This window comes from Ceratosolen solmsi, unplaced genomic scaffold (genome assembly GCF_000503995.2).
Source record: "Ceratosolen solmsi marchali unplaced genomic scaffold, CerSol_1.0 scaffold41, whole genome shotgun sequence".
Taxonomy (NCBI): domain Eukaryota; kingdom Metazoa; phylum Arthropoda; class Insecta; order Hymenoptera; family Agaonidae; genus Ceratosolen; species Ceratosolen solmsi.
Genome location: NW_011948424.1, coordinates 4,716,493 through 4,741,493, shown reverse-complemented (window position 1 = coordinate 4,741,493; position 25,001 = coordinate 4,716,493). Strand labels below are relative to the sequence as shown.

At 37.6% G+C, this 25,001-nt stretch overlaps 1 protein-coding gene across 1 annotated transcript in view; it reads left to right on the top strand.

Moving 5' to 3' along the window:
- Nucleotides 1–389: 389 nt before the first annotated feature.
- The window catches only part of Rab3-GEF (Rab3 GDP-GTP exchange factor), a 37,882-nt gene continuing 13,270 nt past the window's right edge, over nucleotides 390–25,001 (top strand). The window contains exons 1-21 of the mRNA XM_011500041.1: nucleotides 390–792; nucleotides 5,192–5,360; nucleotides 6,801–6,966; nucleotides 7,501–7,705; nucleotides 8,556–8,710; nucleotides 10,306–10,609; nucleotides 11,031–11,360; nucleotides 12,880–12,912; nucleotides 13,377–13,495; nucleotides 13,967–14,697; nucleotides 15,316–15,545; nucleotides 17,056–17,253; nucleotides 19,664–19,951; nucleotides 21,957–22,025; nucleotides 22,106–22,306; nucleotides 22,587–22,782; nucleotides 23,236–23,328; nucleotides 23,439–23,572; nucleotides 23,661–23,819; nucleotides 23,912–24,103; nucleotides 24,579–24,815. Of these exons, the coding sequence (XP_011498343.1) occupies nucleotides 694–792; nucleotides 5,192–5,360; nucleotides 6,801–6,966; nucleotides 7,501–7,705; nucleotides 8,556–8,710; nucleotides 10,306–10,609; nucleotides 11,031–11,360; nucleotides 12,880–12,912; nucleotides 13,377–13,495; nucleotides 13,967–14,697; nucleotides 15,316–15,545; nucleotides 17,056–17,253; nucleotides 19,664–19,951; nucleotides 21,957–22,025; nucleotides 22,106–22,306; nucleotides 22,587–22,782; nucleotides 23,236–23,328; nucleotides 23,439–23,572; nucleotides 23,661–23,819; nucleotides 23,912–24,103; nucleotides 24,579–24,815 (4,308 nt within the window). The 5' untranslated portion in view covers nucleotides 390–693. The remainder of the gene's footprint in view (nucleotides 793–5,191; nucleotides 5,361–6,800; nucleotides 6,967–7,500; nucleotides 7,706–8,555; nucleotides 8,711–10,305; nucleotides 10,610–11,030; nucleotides 11,361–12,879; nucleotides 12,913–13,376; nucleotides 13,496–13,966; nucleotides 14,698–15,315; nucleotides 15,546–17,055; nucleotides 17,254–19,663; nucleotides 19,952–21,956; nucleotides 22,026–22,105; nucleotides 22,307–22,586; nucleotides 22,783–23,235; nucleotides 23,329–23,438; nucleotides 23,573–23,660; nucleotides 23,820–23,911; nucleotides 24,104–24,578; nucleotides 24,816–25,001) is intronic.

The following is a 25,001-nucleotide window of genomic DNA, read 5'->3' as shown; positions in this document are numbered from 1 at the left end:
GCGCGACAAGTGGGAAGCCATCTCGATACGACTGCACGTACATTCTCATCATAGCTCGTTGTAATCGCAACGGTCGGGTGCGATTGTGAGAGCGACTCTTGTGTTGGTAAATAGGCGAATTGTCGATCGATAAGAGACCGCCCCGCGTTTCATTTACGAATCACTTTTTGCCGGACGCACGGATATCTTCCAAATACGCCATTAGTTCAACGAAGAGTGAGCGAGTGAGCGATTGTGTATGCGTGTGCGCGCCTGTTTTGTCCGTGTTTGAGCGAGGGAGAGAGAGAGAGAGAGAGAGAAAGAGAGAGTGCGTGCTTGTCGTGCGTGCGCGCGCGTAGGTGCGTGTAGGTAAATATTGAATATTCACCCCGTGGAGGAATAATGCCGTCAATGGAGTCGCTGCTACGTCGTAGACACTGTTGAAGGCGAGTCTCAGCGTCTCGCGGATGAGCGATAAAAAAGCCTCCAGCGCGTCGTCCCTAGGAGTCGGGGGAGTTTCTAGTTATTGAACCGCGGGTTATTTTTTCTGCAGGTGGTATGCCGCGGTTGCAGCCATGATCGGAGTGCCACTCGGGTGTATCGCCCGGTGGTCAGCATCCAGAGTGCCGCCACGTAACGGCTGCAGCAGCAGCAGTAGCAGCAACAGCAGTAACGAGAAAAGCACGCGGTGACGGCTGACGACGACAGTGCACTATGGACGTCCAAAAAAAGTTCCTGTGCCCCCGGTTGGTCGACTATTTGGCCATCGTGGGGGCCAGGCCACCGCCGCCCCCTTCGCGACAGCCAATTCAGGTACACGAGTCCGTTGATAGGCTTACTCGATTACGAGGTGACTGGGGACGCCGAGCATCGTTGTTGCTCCGATCGCGCCAGTGACCTCGGACGTCCGTCGCCGCGATAACCGCCGCTCGGGTTTCTCGTACATTAGCCTTCCGGCGTACGGGCCGAAAGCCACTTTGCTTCGTTACTACGACCTTGGAAAAGCTGAGGTGCCGGCCTACCAATTATTATCTCGTCTGCCCGCATTGGGGCTCTCTCAATGGATTGCTCAGATTTTAATCGATATAGCTTTACACACGCTGATCAATGTGTGTCGACGGACGCACTGGCCAATGCAACCGAATATAAATTTGAATGTGCACGATGCTTCCGGGGAGAAGAGAAAGCTCGCTTAATTCGGCTGGCTGCGCATATGTCCGGCACTCTTACTTACCATTATTGATATGCTTGTGCAATGGTCATTCGTACGTTGCAAAGATTGAAGGGAAAGGGAAAATGAAAAGGAAACAAAGAAAAAGAAAAGATAAATAAAGACCGTAACGAGTTTATATTTTCACTGCGGTTAAACGTTCCTTCCACCTCTAGAATTCATCGTCTATGTGTTACTACCACACGCTTGCTTAAGTACAGTGTTATGGGTGTGATATTATGCAGTCGATACTTTTTTAACTACTTCATTTTCATTGGCCTTAAAACTATATATGGGTTATATCGTATAACTGTCCTTGATTTATAAAGGTTTGCAAGTTCTTTTAAATTCTAAATCTCCCATAATAAAGTGGACCAATTTTTTATGACACAATTTCAACGCGACGATTAATTAAGATTGCAAAATAGTAGGAATACTTTGAAATATTCATATTCGTAATGTTAGTGAAAGAATATTCAAAATTAATAAATATTTTGTGATTTTGAAAAATATAAAACGTAAGGACGATCCTCCGCGCCTAAAGTTATCGCTCCAGTTAGTATACAATTTACACTTTTATTATTTTAAAATGTTTTGCGTGTAAACTTATATTATAGATGCAAATATATGGGATAGAGTGTAAAAAGGTTCGTTTGAATGAGCTGAAAATCGTCATTTTTTTTTTAAAACTTCTTTTATAGTTGCTCAATTGCAATTGTAAAATTAACTCCTTGTTAATATAATCAGCTTTTAAACTAACTTAGCCTACAAATATGCCATTAAAGAGTTTTTAAGTTACTTTTTAATTGTGCTATATCGCCTTATTTAAGCTACAAAAAAAAAAAAAAAAAACAGAAAAAAACAACTCAAAGACTAAATTAAATGGAGGAAGGATCTATATTACTAATTTAATAAATACATTTGGTTCCAAATAAAAATAAGTTAAAATTATTACAAGGTAACATGATGGAAGATAATTGACAATTTTTGTTATTTTTTAAATAAAATTCAATTAATTATGTGAAAAAAAATTAAAATCAACTGTTGTGCTTCTCTGAATTATTATTAAATTATTAATTTAATATCGCAATCATAATTTTGCCGTGCATTCTTACCGCAACGATTTATCGTGCTGAGCATCGATTTTGCAATATTCTTTGATCCAAACGTTTCGTAATTGATAATATTAATAACGTGAAATATTCTTTCGTTGCTTAATGCCCATATAATGATAGATTAATCCATGTTAATCCAATGTTTAATAAAATTTCGATATTGATCGTATGTTAAACATAATTTATTCTACAAAGCATAGTCATTGTATTTGAAATTTACACGAATAGTATACTTTGTTGTTATCATTATTTGACTTACTGATCGTTATTTGGTATAAATTTTGTCTGCCTTGAGTTACCTACAAACATTAAATATAAAATTTACACGCGCGCCCACACACACGCACACGCACACGCGCCCACACACACACACACACACACACACACACACACACACACACCCACGATGAATAAAAATTAAAGGATTTTAATCGAGAGTTAATACTTACATTAAAGCATAATTCAACGAGAGATATTCTAAAATTTCAATAATTACATTCTAAATGAAATTTCGCATATTTTTGGATCGATTGATTTCTGACAGTTGTAAGTCGATATAAATGATCCAAACGATTTTATTAGTTAAAACATGTCTCTACAAGCGCAGTTCACAATCACTTATTACCTATTGAAGATGATGTGATATTACATTCTGTTATTAAAAAGTTTAAGCTCAGCCCTTATCTCCTCCCGATTCAAAAAAGCTCACCATCAGTAGTCCTATAGCGACTGGCCGTCGCCAGCCAATTCAGACGAAGCTTTTTCAAAATCTTAAGTAGCTTGGCTTTGCTACATCATGCCTATGTATGCATAAAGTTTTCGGTACGGGTCGAGTAAGCACATGTAATAATAATAATGCGCATCGAAGCTCTCTCCTGCGATTCGTAGACTATAGCTTTAAGTTCAGCTCGAACGGGCCTCCCTCGAGCTTTGCCAGCCCCTTTCCAACCACCTAAGCTTCCCATTTCCTTTGCCGGCGCGCAAACTACGTTTGATGAAGCGTTCGCACTTATTTCTTTTCCGTACTTCATAAAGTAACGGGGATGACGTAGTCGGTACCATGAGCCGCTAATCCGAGGGCCAATTAAAGCAGGGCTGACAATTTCTCAACTAATGGTCTTAGAAAGGCTGAGTCAAAGCCATCGTTCAAATATTTTCAGCTTTTTTACGTTTATATAATAAATAAATATCATTTGCTAAGGCTGTTGACGCGATTCGTATATGCTTAATATCGCAACTTGATAATACGCGATAAAATGGAACTTTAAAATATTATTTTTGTAGTAGTATAACTTAATGTTAAGGCATGGAAAGTTAAAAGACAATAAGAAAACCTCACCGAGCACACGTTCTTATATATAATATAACCTTATTAATAAATTTCCTTATTATTTATCATCATCGTCGTCGTCGTTATCATCAACATTATTATTATTATTATTATTATTATTATTATTATTATTATTATTATTATTATTATATTGTGATTATTACTATAATTATTAATATTGTTATTATTGCTTTATCATCATCATTATTATCATCATCATCATCATCATCATTATTATTGTTGTTGTTGTTGTTATTATTATTATTATTATTATTATTATTATTATTATTATTATTATTATTATTATTATGGTACTCAATACGTACCTACACGTACAATGTTGTATTTTTAGCTCATTATCTTGGATGATGTTATAGTCGTTTGCACACGAGTCGGCGTGAATTTATAGGTTAATATTAAAGCGTAGCTTGTGCTCTCTCACTGGACTTATGCATTTTTGTATTAAATATTTATTATAATGTAAAAATAACTCGAGTAAAATATACGTTTTATTGATATCCTTATATATTGGCTAAGTGATATTAACACGAAATATTTGTTACGATACTATTAAATCAATAAACTTCCATTTATTCGTTACTTTTACACGAGCAGGAATTTCCATTTTTGACAATTTGAAATTATTTCTTTATTGTTTAATAAGTGATATGTACAAGAACAACAACAACAACAACAACAACAACAACAAAAGGAAATATTAATATCCTGTTTTATTAGTCTAATTGTTTTACGTACATTTTTTCATTTTATTTTCTGTTGCGAAATTTTATAATTGACACATTCTATTTAATTTGCCATAATAAAATAAAATTTATTAATACTTATAAATTCGTATATTTTAGTTTAAAATTTGCAAATATGACTCTTCATGAAATCACGCTCACATGCTTCGTGACTCTATTCGTGCATTTTTTTTTCTGTTCATCTCACAGTGATGAGCAAACAAAGTCATATAAAGTTTGACTTAAGTAAAGTTCAAGCTACTACTCTTTTATTCCTTATCCTTGCATTTTACGTCGCATTTTAGTATTGCCTACGGTAGAAAAAATTCCTGGTCAAGAGCGATCGAACTATGAAACGGAAGTTTCGCGGTTATTGTTGATTAGAAAGAATAATTTGTATTATTTTATGCGCATTAGGTAATTGTATATGATAATTCGTGCGATTCACAGCTCATGTTTAAGAATAATAACTAATAATTTTGTCAACAGTAGTGCGAAAAATTTTTTAAATGCAAATCAACAATTACAATAACGTTGTTTCATGCTATTAAACATATATTTAGATCATGCTCATTTGATAGTTCCTAGGAAATAAAATGCGAACTACCTATTTCATATCGTTGTCATGCTTATCTCAATAATTATTCAAATTAGTTATAAAAGCAGTTGGGGGTAAAAGTCTGTAAGACACGCAAGGTAGATAAAGATCTTAGGGAACGTGTAAACAAGTGTGCAACAATGTTATCATTTAATTGTGCCTATTAACAGAAGCTCGTCGATTGACCCCGGAAAAGCTCAAAGTACTTTTGCGCAGGTTCCGGAGCTGTTACGAAGATATCCGGTAGAGGATCACGAGGACTTTCCCCTCCCTCTCGATATGGTGTACTTTTGCCAACCCGAGGGATGCAACAGCGTCGGTCCCAAGCGACAGGCACTGCGTGAAGCCACTTCCTTCACTTTCACACTCACCGACAAGGACTCCGGTTTGTATAAACATGTCATAAAATCAGAAATTCCGCTAGTTTTATAGTCTTCGCCACGCGACCCTTTTCACTTTACTTTGCGAGACCAAACGCTCGGAATTTTTCGAAGACTTGTCTTGCTCAATGATCGTGAGTAATATTTTCAGTTTTAATGAATATTATAAAACGACGAAATTGGTGTTTACAAACGGGCAAGAAAATTTAATTTTAACAATAATTCTTTCGTAAACAAAGTTTAATTAAGAATAGTTTAACGAGTAAATTTATCTCTATTACCTATGGCTACATCTCAATAAAAATTTTAATAATTCAAATTACATTTTAAATTAAAAATATTTAAATTTCTATGCTGATATATTTTTATATAAGAATATTTAATTTCCACTTACATATTAGCGCATAAGTTTACATAAAATTAATTGAACGATATGCTGTTTCTAAAAGGTATTTCATTCATTTGCGTTAATTAATAATTTATTGTTCTCAACTTACTTATTAAAATAAAAACAAATAAAAACAAAAACAAAAACAAAAACCAAAAAGAAGATATTATTGGCATTTTATTCGAAAGTTTCGTTATTACTTTAGTTGATTTTTCAAGGCTACATATCCTTGTAATATAATTAAAAAGTTTATTGTTTAAATACTTTTTATTCATATTATATAAATAAAATTTATCGTTAAATAAGTTTTAAAATGCAACGTTTACAGTTGCCTAAAAATATTTTTAAAAGGATTATTCGCGCTCATTGGTTAAAAGATTCGTTTGCCACTGGCTGATAGGACCTATTAATTTTAGTGTCAATGCATTAAAAAATATAATACAAAAGTCTCATATTGTTTAAGACTTTTTATTAAAAAATATTACATTATTTTTTAACGTCAAAACCCGACGAGGAATAAAGAATGTAAAATATGAATTAACGATTTTCTATCCTTTTTAATTTAAATATCACTATTTAAATTAGTATATTCGTTAATTTTTATCATCTATTTATTGCTGATTATTTTAAATTACTAACAGAACAAAATAGTGCAAGTTTATAAGTTTAAAAGATATGTAACGCAATATTATATTTAAATGGCTTGAGTTAAAGTTTGAGTAGTTGCAACTGATAACCGAAATAATAATGGCAATTAGTACTCGTATGATCTAATTACATATTCTACCTTCTAACACACACACACACACACACACACAGAGAGAGAGAGAGAGAGAGAGAGAGAGAGAGCAGAGTAACTTATTAAAAGGTTCATGTATAAATGAGAAGACGTAATGGCGGAGAAAGCTAAATAAATGCGTGTGTTATCAGCATTTAAGCGATACCGAATAGAGACAATATTGGTACAATAGTCCATTTTCCCGACGCTTGCTTTTTATTTCTTACATAAAGTGAAAAATGATATCTTCATAGCAATTATTTTCCCCTACTGCAACAGGTAAGACCCGTTACGGAATATGCGTGAACTTCTATCGACCCGTGGAAAGAGTAGGAGGTAATGGAGCCACGGGAATTGGATTTCGCAGAGATAAGCAGAACACGAACTTTCGCAGGGAGAGCTGGAGAAAAAGCATGGAGAAAAGCTCCGATTCTGCATTTTCCAGGTTTCACATTTTCTTATTATAACTTCAATTTGCAAGAGCATTTTCACAATAAAGCGCTAATAATTCGCTTCTCGAGTATTTACATCGTTCGCCTATCTACACCGAGTTCATAAGAAAATTAATTCTTTTGAATATATATATATATATATGTATATTATAATAAGGTTGGATTTTTCTTGATATTTGCTGACAATGCATTATCGTTATTGACGAATAAGATCACTGCAAACATTCTCGCGGAGTGGGGGGGAGGGGGCGGGAATAAAATTGAAAAGACGCAATAATTAGTACGAGCTTCATTTTAGAAAATATTTTTGCACGAATGGCAGATCGTAATTACGGGCATTAGAAATGACGAGTACGAAACAGTTTCTGGCTCGCCTTATCGAGCCGAAGTTTTACAAGGCCAGAGTCCCTCGATAAAAAGGTTATTGGCCGCGAGTCTCCTTACTTATACGATTTATGTAAAGGAGGATCGTAGAGGAGCGGAAAATCGTAATGCACGACTAAAATTACCGCCCCGTGACTTTGCAGTGACCATAGGAGCAGCGTTCTGGGCCCCAGCGATTCGGAGAAGGACTGTTCGAGTGGGCGCCGAGACTCGGATAGTCCTCAGCACGGACAACCTCAAGTAGCCCATGCGGGGCACGCACCCCGACTTGGTATTACCGCTCCGAGCGCCGACAGCGAGAGCGGCGGCAGTCATTCGCCCTCACCTCGAGCCTCCCGGCGCCGACAGGTAAGTTCACCCGAATTTCAGCTCGGTTGTCCAGCACTCGCGAGGTTACCTCGAGCACCTCCGCGAGAACATTTTACCGTCAGCTCATACACTGTACAATGTCACAAGTCCTATAGTATTTTGAAAGTCCCATAATGTTCAATTCATATCTCAAATTTGCGCGGATGAACGTGTTTTCGCGGCTTATTTGAAAAGGTAAATTACGACTGACATACACAAATCTAAAATCGACACTTGACATAGACATGTTTAGAAGTTACTCTCACCCCTTTGCAGTTATTTTTACGCGGAGAAAACAAAGTAGGCTCTCCCTCCCCACACACTCGCACACTTTACTTTCAGAGTATTGCGGTATTTCGATGGTGGGGAGGAAAAAAAGAAAAAAATTTAATCCCACCAATCTGGCTTACCCTCGAATTGTTAGTGTATGCTGTTCGTCGACTTAAATCGAATATTAATGAGAAATGATTTTGTTATTTGAGAGGAGCATTAGCACCTCAAACTTATTAAAGAAAATTGGAGAAATTAAAGATTTTTTTATATTAGATACGATATTATGTAATTCGTGCAAATATTATGGATATTCAATTTATGTACGATATTGAATTTACGTACGATAGAGTAAGATACTTGGAGCAAAGCATACTTAGTTTATAAATAATTAATAGATAAGTTCATCTGTATACTGGAATGAAATATTTGTAAATTCTTTGTTCATATAAAATAGTCAGTGTAAAAATACACAGCTGCGTAAATGAAATTATATTATCCAAATCTGATATAAGATAAATTTGCAAAATTGCAAATATTTAATTTTTATTAATGCAACTATGTTTGTGTGATGTTTCAGAGAATACGGAATCATTCATTAACGTCCTTGTGCATAATTTCGCATCACCCATTCTTTTCCACATTCCGCGAATGTCTCTTTGTACTGAAGAAACTCATTGACGCGTGTAATGAGAGCTCATTACAACAAAAAGTCAGCACAGCCAGGCAACAAAGGTACATATTTATCCTACTCGTTAATTATCGATTAATGTAATTTAATTTGGACTCAAAATACAATTGTTTTACAATTATTTTATGCTGTGATAATATTATAGGAGGCAAAACATCGTATATAAGCAGATTAATACGTACGTACGTATGTGCTCGGACGCGCGTATGGGATTATGTATGCATGTGTTTTTATGCGTGCGTAAGTAAGCCATTGCGAAATGACAAATAGGTAGTGGTTAAGTGTTTACAAACAACATAATAATATTTCAATTTAATTATTATTAAATACCGATAATAAGCTATTGCTATTGTTTAATCTATTTTCACAAAAAAATTTTTAACGACATATTTCACGATAACCATCGAATCGCATAGTAAATTCACATTAAATCCGGACATAACTCGGCTCCATACATTCCAGGCACTCGGTATTATCCATAAAATTTATGACAATTATTTTATATATGATAAATAAATAGAAGAGTAGCCTTGATAATTAGAATGCACCCGCAAATTTTCAATAAAGATGACACTAATACACGGAATGTGGAAATTTCGCCAAATTATAATGGTCCTTATTCTAACACAGACAACAAAACTGAAACATGGATTTAATAATTCACAAATACGTTACAACACAACAAACACTTATTTAAAATTAACTTATTCGTGTAATTTATTTAATTAATTTTCCAAATTTATATAAATTTCTCGCTAATTTGATGATTTTTAGTAGTGATAATGTAGTATATGTGAATGCCTATAATATAAAACAATAATTTTCACTCTCGTGAGCACTAGTGAAATATCGATTTAGCAACAAAATCACTCACCACGGAAAGTTTTTGTATCTTGTTGTCTTTATAAATATGAATGTTTATTAACGGCTAAATATCACAAAATTTATACTATAAAATTGTATAATAAAAATCAGTTATATGATTGGGACGTGAACATTATTTAAATGTTTGGTGAAAAAAACGGTGTCGCAAATGTATCTGTATTTGGTTAAAATGAAGATTGCGCGCTGTAATTTAATGATTGGACATTTGTTTATTGCCTGTAACGATTCCTTATTTTCAGTCGTATTTTTTAATTGAATCGAATTTCTAACCGTTGGTTGGAAGCAATCTAGTATATTTGTTTGTTATAATAAGCGACGGTATTTACAATTTAAAATACAGAGCAAGATATATATATATATATATATATATATATATATATATATATATAGAGAGAGAGAGAGAGAGAGAGAGAGAGAGAGAGTGAGATATTGAAAACGACAATGAAAAAAGTGATATGAAATGTTATAAATTTGATAAATTAAATGCAAGCCTTTGACACTTGAATGCTCATTAACATGTTACGATTTACTTAATTCGCCTTAAATAAACGATAAATATGATTTCAAAAGAAAAAAAAAAAGAAAAAAAAAGAAAAAAAAGACGAAAAAAAGAAAAAAAAAAAGAAAAAAAATCAATGTGATGTAGTGGGAGTAAAGATACCTTATGGCCACATTTATCAAAAGTGGCTATTTAACGTGTGGACGTGTAAGTGTCCCGTTGGCAAGGTTTCTCTAATGAAAATGATGAGCACAGGGAGACGAACGTGTGGTCGGTGTTGAGTGGACAGGCCCTCGAGGGTGTCTCCTCCATCGTGCTCCACGACGTGCGCGAGATCGAGACCTGGATTCTGCGGCTCCTAAGTGCCCCGGTGCCCGTGCCCTCGAAGACGCGCGTCGAAGTGGAAATACTCTCGCCAAGCCTCCAGCCGCCCCTCTGTTTCGCCCTGCCCGACCACACTCGCTTCACCCTCGTCGACTTTCCCCTCCACTTGCCCCTCGAGCTGCTCGGCGTCGACATTTGCCTCAAGGTGCTCACCCTCATTCTCCTCGAGCACAAGGTACGTATCTACCTTCGACCGTCAAGCGTTATCACCCCCCGCTCCACCACCACTACCACCACCACCACCACCACCACCACCACCACCACCCATCATCTAGCACGAACATTCATTTCCAAAATTCACATTTAATCAGGTTTTGACGAGCGTAATATTTATTCATCTCATAAATCATCTCGTAATCTCGATTTTCATACACTTTAAGCCAGCCCTTCATTGATCTTAATACTCCCTTGTCTCGTCCAATTCATTACCACGCGATTGATGGAATTTTCCCGGTAGTCGACGCGCTAATGCTCAATTTGTTCATGATGCGAATTAAATTAAGACGATGACCAATAATAGCTAAGGTCCGACGAGAATTATAATCTCGTCATTCCGTTCGATTAATCCATTGATTATCCGAAAAAACGAAACACAGATATTGCTCCAATCACGGGACTACAACGCCCTGTCGATGTCGGTGATGGCCTTCGTGACGATGATCTACCCCCTCGAGTACATGTTCCCGGCCATCCCCCTTTTGCCGACGTGCATGAGCTGCGCGGAGCAGCTGCTCCTGGCGCCTACCCCCTTCGTCATCGGCATACCCGCGTCGTTTCTCCTCTACAAGAAGAATTTCCGCATACCCGACGACATTTGGCTGGTGGATCTCGACAGCAACAGGATAAGTCCACCGACGGGACTTGGCGACAACTTACCATCGCTTCCCGAGCCCGAGGGCTCTATACTTAAGAATCATTTGAGTCAGGTGAGTACCGACCCGGGATTTCATAATCGTATTATTCATCATCGCGATCATCTCTCTTAGGCGCGAAGCCGTTGCTCATTTATACGCTCGAAGGCATATGCAATTGGTATTCATAACGTTTGTATTAGCTACGAAAGAGTTTATTTACTGTCCTTCTATCAAGATTGTGCCCTCGTAAATTCACTCTCACGAGCAAATTTGCAATGTGCCGGCACGTTTTGCAGATGCCGGATATTTATTGACGCGCGCGAACTATGGATGTTTGTTAACGAAAACTCTAATACGAAAAGAGGCGCACACGTGCGATTAAGGAATCATCGTGGGAATTATCGCTATTTGTAATAAATCGTCATCAACTCGTTGTGAATGAGAATATTACGCTCACATTACATAGTAAACAAACGTTTGTACGAGTATGAATTTCAATTCAACTCGAAGGACTCTTAGTTTTCTTCATTCTACGTGTTTTCCAGCGATTCACTGCGTCCAATTATTAACTAATTTTACATAATTGAATAAGGAACGAGGAATGATACGTTGTTGTTTATTTTTTTTTTCGCTTTGTTCTTTTATTTGAGTACGAACGTTTTATTATTTCAAAATTTTTTTGAAATTTAATTTCGCCAACAGAAAGGAACGTCCCTTCTTCATACAACGAATGCGCACATTTAAACAAAGATTATCGTAATCAATAATGGAAAGAATGGATAAAAGTATCATTAAATTTAACGATTTAATCACGAATATAATCTTCGTACACGGTTGTTTATATTAAAATTTTGATAAACAATATATATTCAAAGAATTGAAAAGTATTTATCGATCAACGTAATATTATCGTAATTGACGTACAATTTCAATAAAATCGTAATTCTATGTTCAATTATCAACGAAATTCAAAATTCAAATATTTAAATAAACTAGAATTCGAGTGGAGATATAATCGATTAATGCCAAATTACTTATCATATGATTTATGAATTATGTGGAAATTAATGTTTATTTAATTGAACGTTAAATTTAATTACGATTACTAGATGTTAAAATTTTTTTTTTGTTTCATTCGAGTTTATTTTTGAATTTTGCTTTTCTTTTGAATAACATTTGACGTGTTCAAGGATAAGGAATAAAGTTGCACGAGCAGCGTTTTTTTTTATAAGTATAATTCATTTAGCGAGAGCCACGCATGACGATCAACGAGTCAGGAGCATAGGAATCCTGAAAAGCCGACATTATAAATGTTGGCTTAATTAATAGAAAAAGAAAAAAAATAAATAAATAAAGGAATTCGGTAGAATTTAAAGATGTAATCGGATTTAATGGGATGAAATAAAATTTTCTTGGCAAATAATGAAACTTCTCTTTTTGCTTTGAGTAACGTAAATGTACATTTGTTTCCAATCTTCGAGTCAACGTAATCTTTCAAATATATTCAATTACTCTCTTTAATACCAATGAAAATAATTAGTAAGTATGTGCTCTTATCTTCTCTCTTCTTTCTTTCCCTTCGCTTTCATAGGCAATGCAACTGATGGGTCAAGGAGGCAGCAGTGTAAATATCTTTACTTTACTCTTATTAAATGTTATGGCTTAATTCCTTACATTCTTCATTGATTTCTATAATTTTGCATGTACTTTAACGTAATTTGCTTTTCGTTCATAATTACTTTCCAATGTGTCTATACTTTCTCTATACATAGAATGTTTAACTAACTATACGTAGAGAAAATTATATTTAAATAGAGTAACTCGAAAATTGCATTAAACTAGACTAACACGATCGAAAATATTTGCATAAGTTCGGGAAGCCGAATTGCCAAGTAGTTTAATATAATTTGAAGTAGATTATTTATTGATATTAGCCACTATCGTAAGTATACGATAATAGCCTAGCACAGAGCACATAATTGGCAAGAGTGTGACTGAGTGAGTGAGTTAGTGAGGAGAGAGAGAGAGAGAGAGAGAGTGAGAGACGCTCGACTAGAAATACTCGCTAACGATTACCAACACTTTTAGGCCATGGGAAGTATGTCCGTAACTCAATCTCATTTGGGGATGCCACAGAACATGTCGTCGCAGCTCCATTCTCCAAAAAGCAGAAGAGAAAGCAATGCCTCCCACCACTCGACATTAAGGTACTAATTTCCATCGACGTACAAGCATTTTGAGCCTCTGATTATCAGGAAAATATTCGGCAACCAAATTTAATCTTTATTATCAACGATTTCTCACAAGTTCTTATCCGTGATTACACGGTACCAACAATGAGAAATATCTCTTTATAAGTGTCGTTATGCATTGTTATCGGATGAAAGTTCCGCGTCAAGGATATATTAAATTTTGTAATAAAGGATTCATTATTAATCTTTGGGATGACGAGAGAAAAATGTCAATCAGAGAATGTCAGACGATGATTTAGAGCGATAAGCCGGTGGTGTGACAATAGTATTTAATTTGAAGCGTTTGAGCCATTGTGGCTGTATTAATTGCAAAAGTATGCGTAAATAATGCGCAAGATATTGTCGGCGAAAGTTGACGAAACAAAGTGGCCCTCTAGGAGTGAAAGGGATTAAGCTCTTAAGCAGCATTTTCCCGTCCGTTTGCAGCGTCTCGTCGGCAAAGCACAGGCCGAGCCTGGACCATTCGGCCTCGGGCTCGAGTCCCCTGCACTCACCCGGGAGCATCTCGCCCCGACGGCCGTCGCTGGCGACATCGCACGGAGGCTCGGGCCTCGACTCGCAGAAAGTCTCGCCGCAGTCGGGAGTCGGCAGCAGCGGCGGGTGCGGTGGGGGCGCTGGCCTCTTCAATCCATTCGTCTACGGCAACGACGTGGACTCGGTGGACGTGGCGACACGCGTCGCCATGGTGCGCTTCTTCAACTCGCAGAATCTCCTGGCGAACTTCAGCGAGCACACGCGCACCCTGCGTCTCTACCCCCGCCCGGTCGTCGCCTTCCAGATAAACTCGTTCCTGCGCTCGCGGCCCCGCACAAGCGTCTTCCTCGACCGTTTCGCCAGAACGCAGGCGGTCGAGTTCCTCGCCGAGTGGTCCCTCACGCCGAGCAACGTCGCCTTCCTCAGAGTCCAGACGGGCGTCTGCGACCCCGCCCAGATCGGCGACAAGGCCAAGTGGTTCGCGCCCAACCTCGAGCCCATCAGCTTCCCCGTCTGGGATTCCGGGAGCTCACTGGCCAACGCGATGAGAGCCATGAGGTCCTTGGAGAGTCAGCCGACCGATGAGAGCGGCTCCGACACCGAGGGCGCCGAGAGCACCAGTTCCTCCTACTCATCCCTGAGCGACTTCGTCTCGGAGATGGCGAGTTCCGACCTCTCGCCCAGTTAGTGACGTTCTCTTTAACTTTATATCAAGCTTTCATCCCTCCCCCCTCCCCCTCCACAGCTGGTCGTGATCCCGTCTACGCGTTTCCTACAATATCGACTTAATTATTGCATCGCATCTTCTCCGACGCTCTACCGTCGTATCAACGGTTCTTAATTAAATAGAGAGCGTTTATTAATTAAATAGAGAACATTGTTAAGAGTTACGTATAAAAGTGATATTATTTTTCGCTTCGTCCGTCGGTTTAACGAGCGTGAGCCTTAACAGAACAATAATTCAATTCGGCCGTGATAAATTGATTTTCATATCTAACGTTAATGTTTTCCCGAGGGAATTCACCTATAATGACGAAAGGACTCGTCTAATAATTCATAGGCACGAACAAAGACGGACGGGATATAGGACAATCGGTAAATATTCGGGTAAATTCGCGTATACTCTATCGTTTCCGAACGATACGAGATTAAAGCTGTGGGGGATAATATAATGTCGGTTGTAAGTCCTCGTTGAAAGTGGGGCAAATGTGTATGTAGCCTTGAAGGGTCAGGTAGCCAAGAGAGTAGAGATACCTATCCGACTCGACTAACGCAGCTCCTTGTTTGTTTCTCGCCCAAAGTGACGCATCCGCCGCAGATGTCATTGTCGATCGACGTCCGCAGCATCTACAAGCCTCCGAGCTCGCTGCAGTACCCGGGAGTGGAAGAGGAGTCGCAGACGCGAGCCGAGAGTCCTCCGAGCACGTCGTCCAGCCACAGCGACCTCAGCAGTCCGAGCTTCAACCGGGACTCGGAGATCGAGCTCGCGGCCAAGCTCGCCGAGAGTTCCCAGACGACTAAGAGCGACAACGTGAGTATTGTTGGTCCGCCGAGCTTTCGAATCTCGAGCAGCGGTTTATCACTCTCAGTGCCGAGTGGCTTGCGCCACTGTGCCACTCCCCTCGGCCCCTTCCCGCCCCTTCCCACGATACTACCGCACACATACTTCAGTCCCTCCACCCTATACTTTCTCACGCACAAGTACGCCATTATCGTACTCATTGTGTTCGAAATCCATCAGAAGCTTGAACAACCATTGCCGCTCATCGACTACGACGCGCCCTTATATATATAAATATATATATATATATATATATATAGCACACACTTGTCTTGCACCTTTTCACCGTGTTCTATTTCTCACTCTCACTCTAACTCAGCCTCTCTCACCCTCTCTCATCTTCATACGTCTATGCAAGCGCTCAGCATATACGTACTGTTCCTCTGTCAGAACTTCAGCTCATTTTATTTCTCATTTATTTGATTGATTGAAATTAACGATTGAACGGTATATTACTTTCTCGAATCTTCTCTTAAAGCCTTTGTGTCGCCACTGAATTAAACGTGTAAATAAGTATAAATAAGTCTCGAGTGAGCTTTGGAAATAATTGACTGGTTGGAAAATCTTCGTATGTACAAGTGGCCAGAAAGAAGTTTTCAAATATTCAGAAAAAAACATCTCATGGCACAACCATTGTCACATACATAATTGCTTCGTTAAATAGTCGTGATGAACATTTTCTTAAATTTTACGCTCATTTTATGTTATAATAACCAATCGATGATGTAAAAGTACTTAAAAAATAAAAGAAATTTGAATTGGTTTCGATAGTTGTCGCATAATACGGTATGTGACCAAAAGGATTACTGTAAACAGCTGTCAATTAAACTTTCACAAAGCCTGCAGACGCGAGTGCTTAATACGCGCTCCTATGTGGATTGTCTATTGCATCGGCCACTTTAGATTATTACGAGTTAGTAATAATTTTAATATTAATTATCGTATGACGATAAATCCGGACTTTCTCCGCACTATCTACTAATGCCGAGAGAAGCCGTATAATTCTCTTGTCTCTTGTCTCCAACTCTTTATCTTTCCCCATTTCTGAATATTACTCTAAATGCGTGTTAGGCGATCGCAGCTCAATGCGATTAGTCGTTCTGAGAAATAGAGGGGCAAGAAAAAGTGCAAGTGAGTGGTCGCGATAGCAATGAAATTAAAACAAGCAAGATAAAGGCATAAAGCGAAAATGAGATAATAGAAGATGGATTGCCGGACGAGCCGAGCAGATGAAGATAAAACGTAAATAAGATAATAAATAATGCTAGCGATGATGAGGAGGAGGGAGAGGAGGAGAAAGAGGAAAAGGATAGTAATGACGAACCCGACGACGACGATGGCGTTCTTGTTGATGATGATATTGTTCTTATTATTATTGTTGTTGTTTTTGTTGTTTTTGTTGTTTTTTATGGTTGTTTTTGTGGTGGTTGTGATTGTTGACGACGACGATGATGATGTTGATGTTGATGCAATCCCCTAGGATAAGACGGAGGGCGGTAGTTTCGAGTCAGACTCCGCCTCGACGACGACGACACCCCGCACGATCCTCAGCGCACATAACAGTTCTATAGGCCAGGTCGGGATTGGCCTCAGCTCGCTCAACTCCTCCCTTGGCGTTGAAACGGAACCAATATCAGCCTCTCATCGGACTTCGCGCTTCTCTCGATCGATCACTCCAGTGAGTCAGCGAGAAAGCCAATAAGCGCATCTCTATCTACCTCTCGCCTATATGTCTCTCGACCCTCTTTCCCTATTCGTCTATACACTCTCTCTCTCTCTCTCTCTCTCTCTCTCTCTCTCTCTGTAGCTACCTCTATAACTGTGTATCTCTTACTCTCCCTCACTAACTCTCTTTCTCTCTCTCTCTCTCTCTCTCTCTCTCTCTCTCTCTCTCTGATTAATGATGAAATTAGTTGAGGGCGATTTTTTATCGAACGCCGTAACAAACCGCATTTCCAATTACATACCAATCTCAATTACAACCTTACATTTAAGAATTTTCATCAGAAAAGAATAAAGTAAACGTTGCTAGAATTCGATGAATGTTCGGATTAGCATTTGAATTGGCAACCTCCGTTATCCAAGAAGATATTTCAAATCTTATTGATTTCTTCAAAAACTCTCGGTAATTTCTTATTTTTGAGAAATTTCAATCGTTTACACCAGTATAGCTATTTATTTTCCAAATAAATGAATCAGGGCTAATTTCATTAAGTAAAGATATTTATAATGACTTGTACATGTTATATTAACGGAAATTATAATCTTTTTTTACAATAATTCTTTATTTACGATGATGATAATAATAATAATAATAATAATAATAATAATAATAATAGTAATAGTAATAGTAATAGTAATAGTAATAGTAATAGTAATAGTAATAGTAATAGTAATAGTAATAATAATAATAATAGTAATAATAATAGTAATAGTAATAGTAATAGTAATAGTAATAATAATAATAATAGTAATAATAGTAATAGTAATAGTAACAATAATAGCTTGTCAATTTTCATGTTACAAATTCATTCGTTTAGATTGCCTATCATTTCATAAAGTTGATCGAATGACATTGTTTTTACTTGCTTCAGTTTTGACGTTAGACAGATTTTAAAATTTCATACAAACTTCATCATTGTCATAAGAAATAATCTGAGAATATTAAAAAAAAAAAGTAATATATTTAATCGTTCACGCGCGACTTAAAAAAAAAGAAAAAAAACAGTGATGTTAAAAGATTCATTGCCGGTATTTACATAATTGGAAGAATAATATAATAATTTGTCTCACTTTTAACTTGACCGCTCAAATTTAACTGGTGGGTATATAATCAAGAATAATTCATTTTCTTTCCTTTCCACTCTCTTACTTTTTGCTTGGTGAATGCTACTTTCCTTATAGCTTATCTGCATCACAAATGTAACAATTATGACCTATTACATATTTACCTATTACACTCGTTATTGGTAACTATTATTATTTATTCTCTAATAATGCTTTAACTAATAAGACAATTTATAAATTCATGTAGAATACTTTAGAATCGTCTAACCAGAAGTTCGCGCAGAAACTTCATTTAAATGGAATACAAATTGTTATATTTAGAGATACTCTTCAGTGCTTTTAAATAAACTGAATTTTCGACGAAAGCGATTTTGACTAGAAATTATAAGAAAGCGTTACAAAAACGTTAAGGCGAATAAGCGAATAAGCATAAACTTTAAATAAGACATTACAAAGTACCAAAAGCATAAAATTCATAATCGAAAAAGCAAATGAAAAAAAAAAACGTACATATTTAAACTCCTTTTATTATTTTGGGAGCATTAATTTACCCGAATAATTTACGTTTGTAGAAGCTTGTTAATCATTAGAATATAAATGAGCATCGACCGAATGCTTTGGCACGTATACATAGCATCGATTAGGGATTATAGTAAATAAAAAAGAAAAAGAAACACCAACCTTTCCTTTTCTATCCCCGTATAATTTAGCAATCGCCTAAAGTCATTATATTCATGCATTTTACATACTCAATTTTTTTCTCCCTCATACTTTGCTTGAATTTTTCTTGCATGTGGCATCGATACGATTGTTAAGCGAACCCATTCTCTTGCATTTCTTTAATATCTACAGCCATACGATAAACAAAACAACATTTTGTAAAATATTAAGTGTCTATGAAAACAATAGAAATCACTAGTGTACTATTTATGTGTCGTTTATGAAAAATACTTCTTATCTATAATATTGTCTCTTGCAAGTAATTTGGGCATTTCTGCACGCATTGCAAATAAATTGTGATATAGGTCGAAACGCCATGAGAAAAAGCATCGAAATCTTAGCGCAAGATAGTCCGCTGCCATGGCACCAGGCTATTGAGCCAAATAAACCAATACATTTTGTCAATTAAGAGAACAATCATCTAACATAGGTTTTTTCTCAACGTACGACCCGGTGGCGAAGTAGCCCCGCTCTGGCCACCTTTTGCGTCCTTCTCCAGCTAAAGTGACAAATTTGTGGCTAGCACGGGGCTGACGTCGTGTGTATTCCCAGCAAGTACGATCGAAACTATTGTTGCATAGGTTCCGCCTATAAACCCGAGTTGCCTTCAGCGGCAGCCGAGCGTCGGTAACGTCCTGGCGCGAACCGGGAGCTTCGGCTCGGCGGCGAGTCCCTTACTGCCGAGGCAAGGCTCCACGGGTTTGGGCCAGCACTCGCCGCCCGTCCCCCGGCAGAACAGCGGCGGCAGCGTACCCAGGCAGGGTTCCCAGGGCTCGCTATTCGAGCAGATCGCCAGCCAGGCCAAGGACCTCGTCCGCGAGACCACGAGGCAGAGCAGCCAGGACGGCATTCTCGCCCACATGGATAAGGTGCGAACGAGGCGGTCGCAGTGGCCCTGGATACACCTGGGAGAGTGACACTTCCTTGCCTCCCCCCAGACACTCCTGCCCCACTCCATCATTCTTTCTCAAATTGACTCCAAATATGTTTGGATTATCATCGACCGGACGGGATTATTATATTTTTTGCGAGACTATCTCACAGTTTTCAAATAAGCTTCCCACCTGCACACTTTACAATTCTCACCTCCATAGATTCACTCTTCCAGCAGCTTATTTTACACAAATGCCTCTCTCTCTCTCTCTCTCTCTCTCTTTCTCTCGCTCTCTCTTCGTTTCATTCTTCTCTATTATTACGCAGTACGAAATAATACAATGGCGCTGAATAAATATTTAAACATTATATTCTGTGACAATTCATGTTACATCAATGTATTGTAACGGGCGATTATTTATACCTTTCAACGCGATTATCAGTAAACTCATATTTATTATTAGTAAAATATTTTCCTAAATATAATAATTATAGATAAAGGAAGTTGATCCTTTTTATAATCGTCTAAATCGTGTACCTAAAAACTTGCATACTTTAATCTTATTCAGTTATTTTACTTTTGAACATATAACATTAATAAAACTATATCTAATAAAATTATCCTAACATGTTGCTTTGGAATAAGACATTTTTTTATTAGCGAACTGTCGATGAAATAAAACATGCACATATAATTAAAAATAATTTTTATTTGCGTTGATACATTTATAATATATATATATATATATATATATATATATATAGGTAAATGAATCTGAATTCTAAATCATTGAAAAAAATATACCGAGTAAAAATAACAGATAGACTTTGAAATAAATTTTAAGAAAAAATATATATTTCTGTGATTATTGTTAGCCAAAGTTCCATGCAAAAACTATAATACGCACAAACACGCGCGTGCGCACGCAAAATAATTATTCACATTAAATTGTTATACATGTACGCAATACGTTAAAATAATTATGCAATTTAACTTTACAATCATTTTATGATTATGCGTTATTACTGAATTTAAAGGCAATAAATTTATTTACTTCAAGTTATTTATGAATTACTTTCTGTAAATTGATCGGGCAAATGTAAGTCTATTAAACATGAACGAAAACTCTTCAAATAATGCAAAATGTAATAAAATTGCTAAATTTATGCACAAAATCTATAATTTTCCCATTATTATATAGAATTATATTAAAATGTATAGTAATGATATTATTCAAACAATAAGTTATTGATTATTTGGTTAGATTTAGCTCAAATATTAACAAAAAGTTTCTGATTTAAATTTCTATTTTTATTTCGAGTCTGAATGAATTAGATTAACATTTAATAAATTTTAGTATTAAATTTTATTTCTTATCTATTATAAATGAATGGTATCGTAAATGGTAAACCTTTTTAGTTTATTCCGAACATTCAGTTATTGTACAAAATAAATCGAAAGCTAACTATCGCATTTTCATGTAAATTACAAGTTGTATGGGGATGTTTGAATATAAATTTATTTCAATTAGCATAAATATTTATTGAGAGCACACGTGCTAGTTTACAACCTCGAAAATCTTTATATTTTTCGGTTATATTTATGATTGATTTCTTTAATTTTCCCATAAATTTATGCTTTGCTGCCTTTTGTAACTTGACTCTAGCTTACATACTAAAAATTATTTATCGTATTCAAAGTGCAGAAAAGCCTAGTAATTATCCGTATTTAAACACCGTCTTGAACAATAATTCGTTAATCAATATTAAAATATCGTACGATTTATGGATGATTCTATGGATCGTTTAATTTATCCGTCAATTCAGCACTTTGCCATGTTAGGCCTGACAAGCCTGACGCACATAACATTATCAACATTATCAACAGCATAGATCAATATCTTATTGTAATTTTTAACTTTTATTTAATTTGGCATCTCGAGTGTACTTTGCCATTTTGTCAAGCATGTGTTTAATAAATTCTTTTAAAATGCAACGCAGCTCAAGCATCAAGCGAAAGAAAAAATTTCGGAAGCAGGAGAGGACAGTCTCTTTGCACCTCTTGAGCAAGTCAGTTTCTCCATTAAATTCTCTTTAGTATTTATCAAATTGTCGAACGCGTGCTTGACCGCTCATAATTAATATCACAGTTGACGCAACAGACGAAGAAGGCCATGGGCGAAGCTAGCAAGTCGGTGCAGGAGGTGTCGAAGACCGCCATCGAGGCGAGTAAAACTGCAGCGGGAGTCAGTAAGAACACTCTGGAAGACCTGACGTACGTCGGTAAAAGCACATTAGGAGATCTAACTAAGAGCGCTAAGGAAGTTGCTGCGAAGAAGGGCCTACTAAAGGTAAAAAATATCCTCTTCCCCAATTTATCGTAAATCTTTGCCAGTAACGAGGCGTAATCCCACCCATTGCAAAAATGATACACAACATTTGCCAATAAATTTCTCATTATCAACGAGTGTGAGAACCTAGGCTCTAAAGTCCCGAGTCTCAAATTCTTATTTGCCCAATGAAAACAAAGGATGAACATTCGTTCAACTCTGCGAATAATCGTCCTCGTGCACAAATTCTGTTATTATCGTTTGGCCAAACGTATGCTAACAATGACCTGGACTGACGCAGGGACTCGGAGATTCTCAGCAGTCGCCTCCACACTCGCCGCCATGCCTGTTGCAGCGCAAGGACTCGGGGCTGCAGATCGCGAACCCGGATGCGCGCACCGGGAGGCGGGAGATCGGCCGTGACTTCTTCAGCAACATCAGCAACGACCTCAATGGGATTGCCGAGCAGACGAGCAGTATGTTCAGCGGCTTCTTCGGTAGGTTCTGCGTGACGTGCATGCGCACGGGGAATTGATTATCGAATGACAATCTTCGGTGTGGTCTCGTCGACTCGTGCGATTAGCATTGATCGAGGCTCTTACGTGCGGATTGCCTTCGTATTTCGGGCGAAGCTGTTTCATTTTCGTGACACGGTCGGTCTTCGTTCTTCTACTAAGTCTCGATCCATCTAATTTGCATAAAGTGGTGAGAGTCTTATAGAACGTAAATTCATCGCGCGTATCGTAGATCGCGAAAATAGCTTATTTCACGTATTTCGGGGCTTTTAGTTTACAAACAAATCGAAACTACGATATACACGATTCTATTGTTTATTTATATATTTTTGTTATCTCGTCTTTTACGCACAAACGTGAATGCTCGTTCGTAATATGTAAATGTGCGCGTGCGATTGCGTGTTTAATGTTTGTATAATTTGTCGTTATTTACAGGAAATAAAAATAACTCCAGTCGAAATATCAACATTCTTTCGCAGACGCAAAAATCCAAAGAGATATCTCAAATATTCGGATCCTTCCCCAGAGGTAAATAAACATACGATTGCGCACTTTTGATGGGCCATCCAAAATATCTTTTAATGAATTATTTAATCGATCGATCAAACCGCGTCTAACTTTACTTTTTCACAATGCAGGCAGATCGAATCTCATCGAGGAGACGTCACTAATAAAGCACTCATCGTCGAGGAATACACAGGAAGAGCTGAGAAGGCAGCAGAATGCCGAAAGGACGAACACAAATACGGATAATCAGTCGACCCTGACCGAAGTAACGATTAGATCGATTCGAGCGTTTCATTAAAATCGTTTCGTAACGAGATGTAATAACATACACGGTGCCTCTAATTTTTTCGCAGCTCATTAATCAAGTGATGGCGGGAGAGGGCGTCGGCTGGCTTAAACTAAACAGACTGAAGAAGCTGATGGAGGACGAGAGCTATCGCGACTTTATGGTGACGAAGTTGAACAAGGGTTTGAACAGAAAAATCAGTCCCGACGACCATATCGACGATGTGGTACGTTCTAACGGACACATATACTCATCAACACACTCTTGACGCACAGAGCAAACTAACGTAAACTTCTTTATTACCCACCTGCGATTCAGTGCATCACGAAACCCGTCTACAAAGGAATGTTAAAGTGCCTTCAAGCGGTGGTGCACGGCTTAGCGCACACATATGGCAATTTCGGTCTGGGGGGTATGGCCTCTGTATTCCAGATGATGGAAATAGCTCATACGCATTATTGGAGCAAAGACCTATCGGAAAGTGGTTTCGACGGTTCGCTCATGTCACAGGTATGGGCGCCCTCGCTTTCTCCAATTGTCCTTCATTGACGTTATTAATTACCATAGTCATTGCATGATCAACGCTCGCTTGTATCCTCCCCTCGGCACGCCGAACATCGATTGCTCTCCTCACGAAAGCAATCACTGAAAGTGACGCACACTCGTCGAGCTGCGCACCTTTACAGTTCGAACAATTCAAAACTCTCAATACGCAAACTTTTTTAACTGAAACGAACATATTCTTGAATCACGACGTGTATCGCGACACTTTGATCGATCGCTTGCTATCGTTACTGCATGAAAAAAAGAAAGAAAGAAAGAAAGAAAAAGAAACTAAATAAATAAAAATTAAGAAACAAACAACAACAAAAACAAACAAAAAACAAGAAAGAAATGTTGCCTGCAATGTGCTGCATATAGTCGTTATGTGCTGTGAATGTTCGTGATGGAAACTGCCTACATAGAAACATATATTCACAAACAGGCGTCCAGTCCATTTGGCAGTAGAGAGAATCTCACGTTTCCTCAGTCACCGAATCACCCCGCATACGAAACGTCACGACAAACGTCTCATTTGCAAGAGCCACCGCAAGTTCGGTTAGATCGTCCGCTTTCGCAAACCAGCGGCGACGATAATCAGTCCACGACCGACATGTTCTTCGACATGTTTATTCGAAAAAATAAGAAATTCCTTAGTAAATTAACACCATTTGATACCGAGGTACGCTCACTATTCATATGCTAACGACTAATTACAACGTACGCGGCCATCAATGTATTCGTAAATGCCACTTGAAACTCCAATATAACTTGTGCGTAGCATCGCGTTGCTCCTAATCGATTCCTTAGTATACGTCCGCTCGACCGACTTTCAATAACAATAGTTATAACAACAATAACAACAACA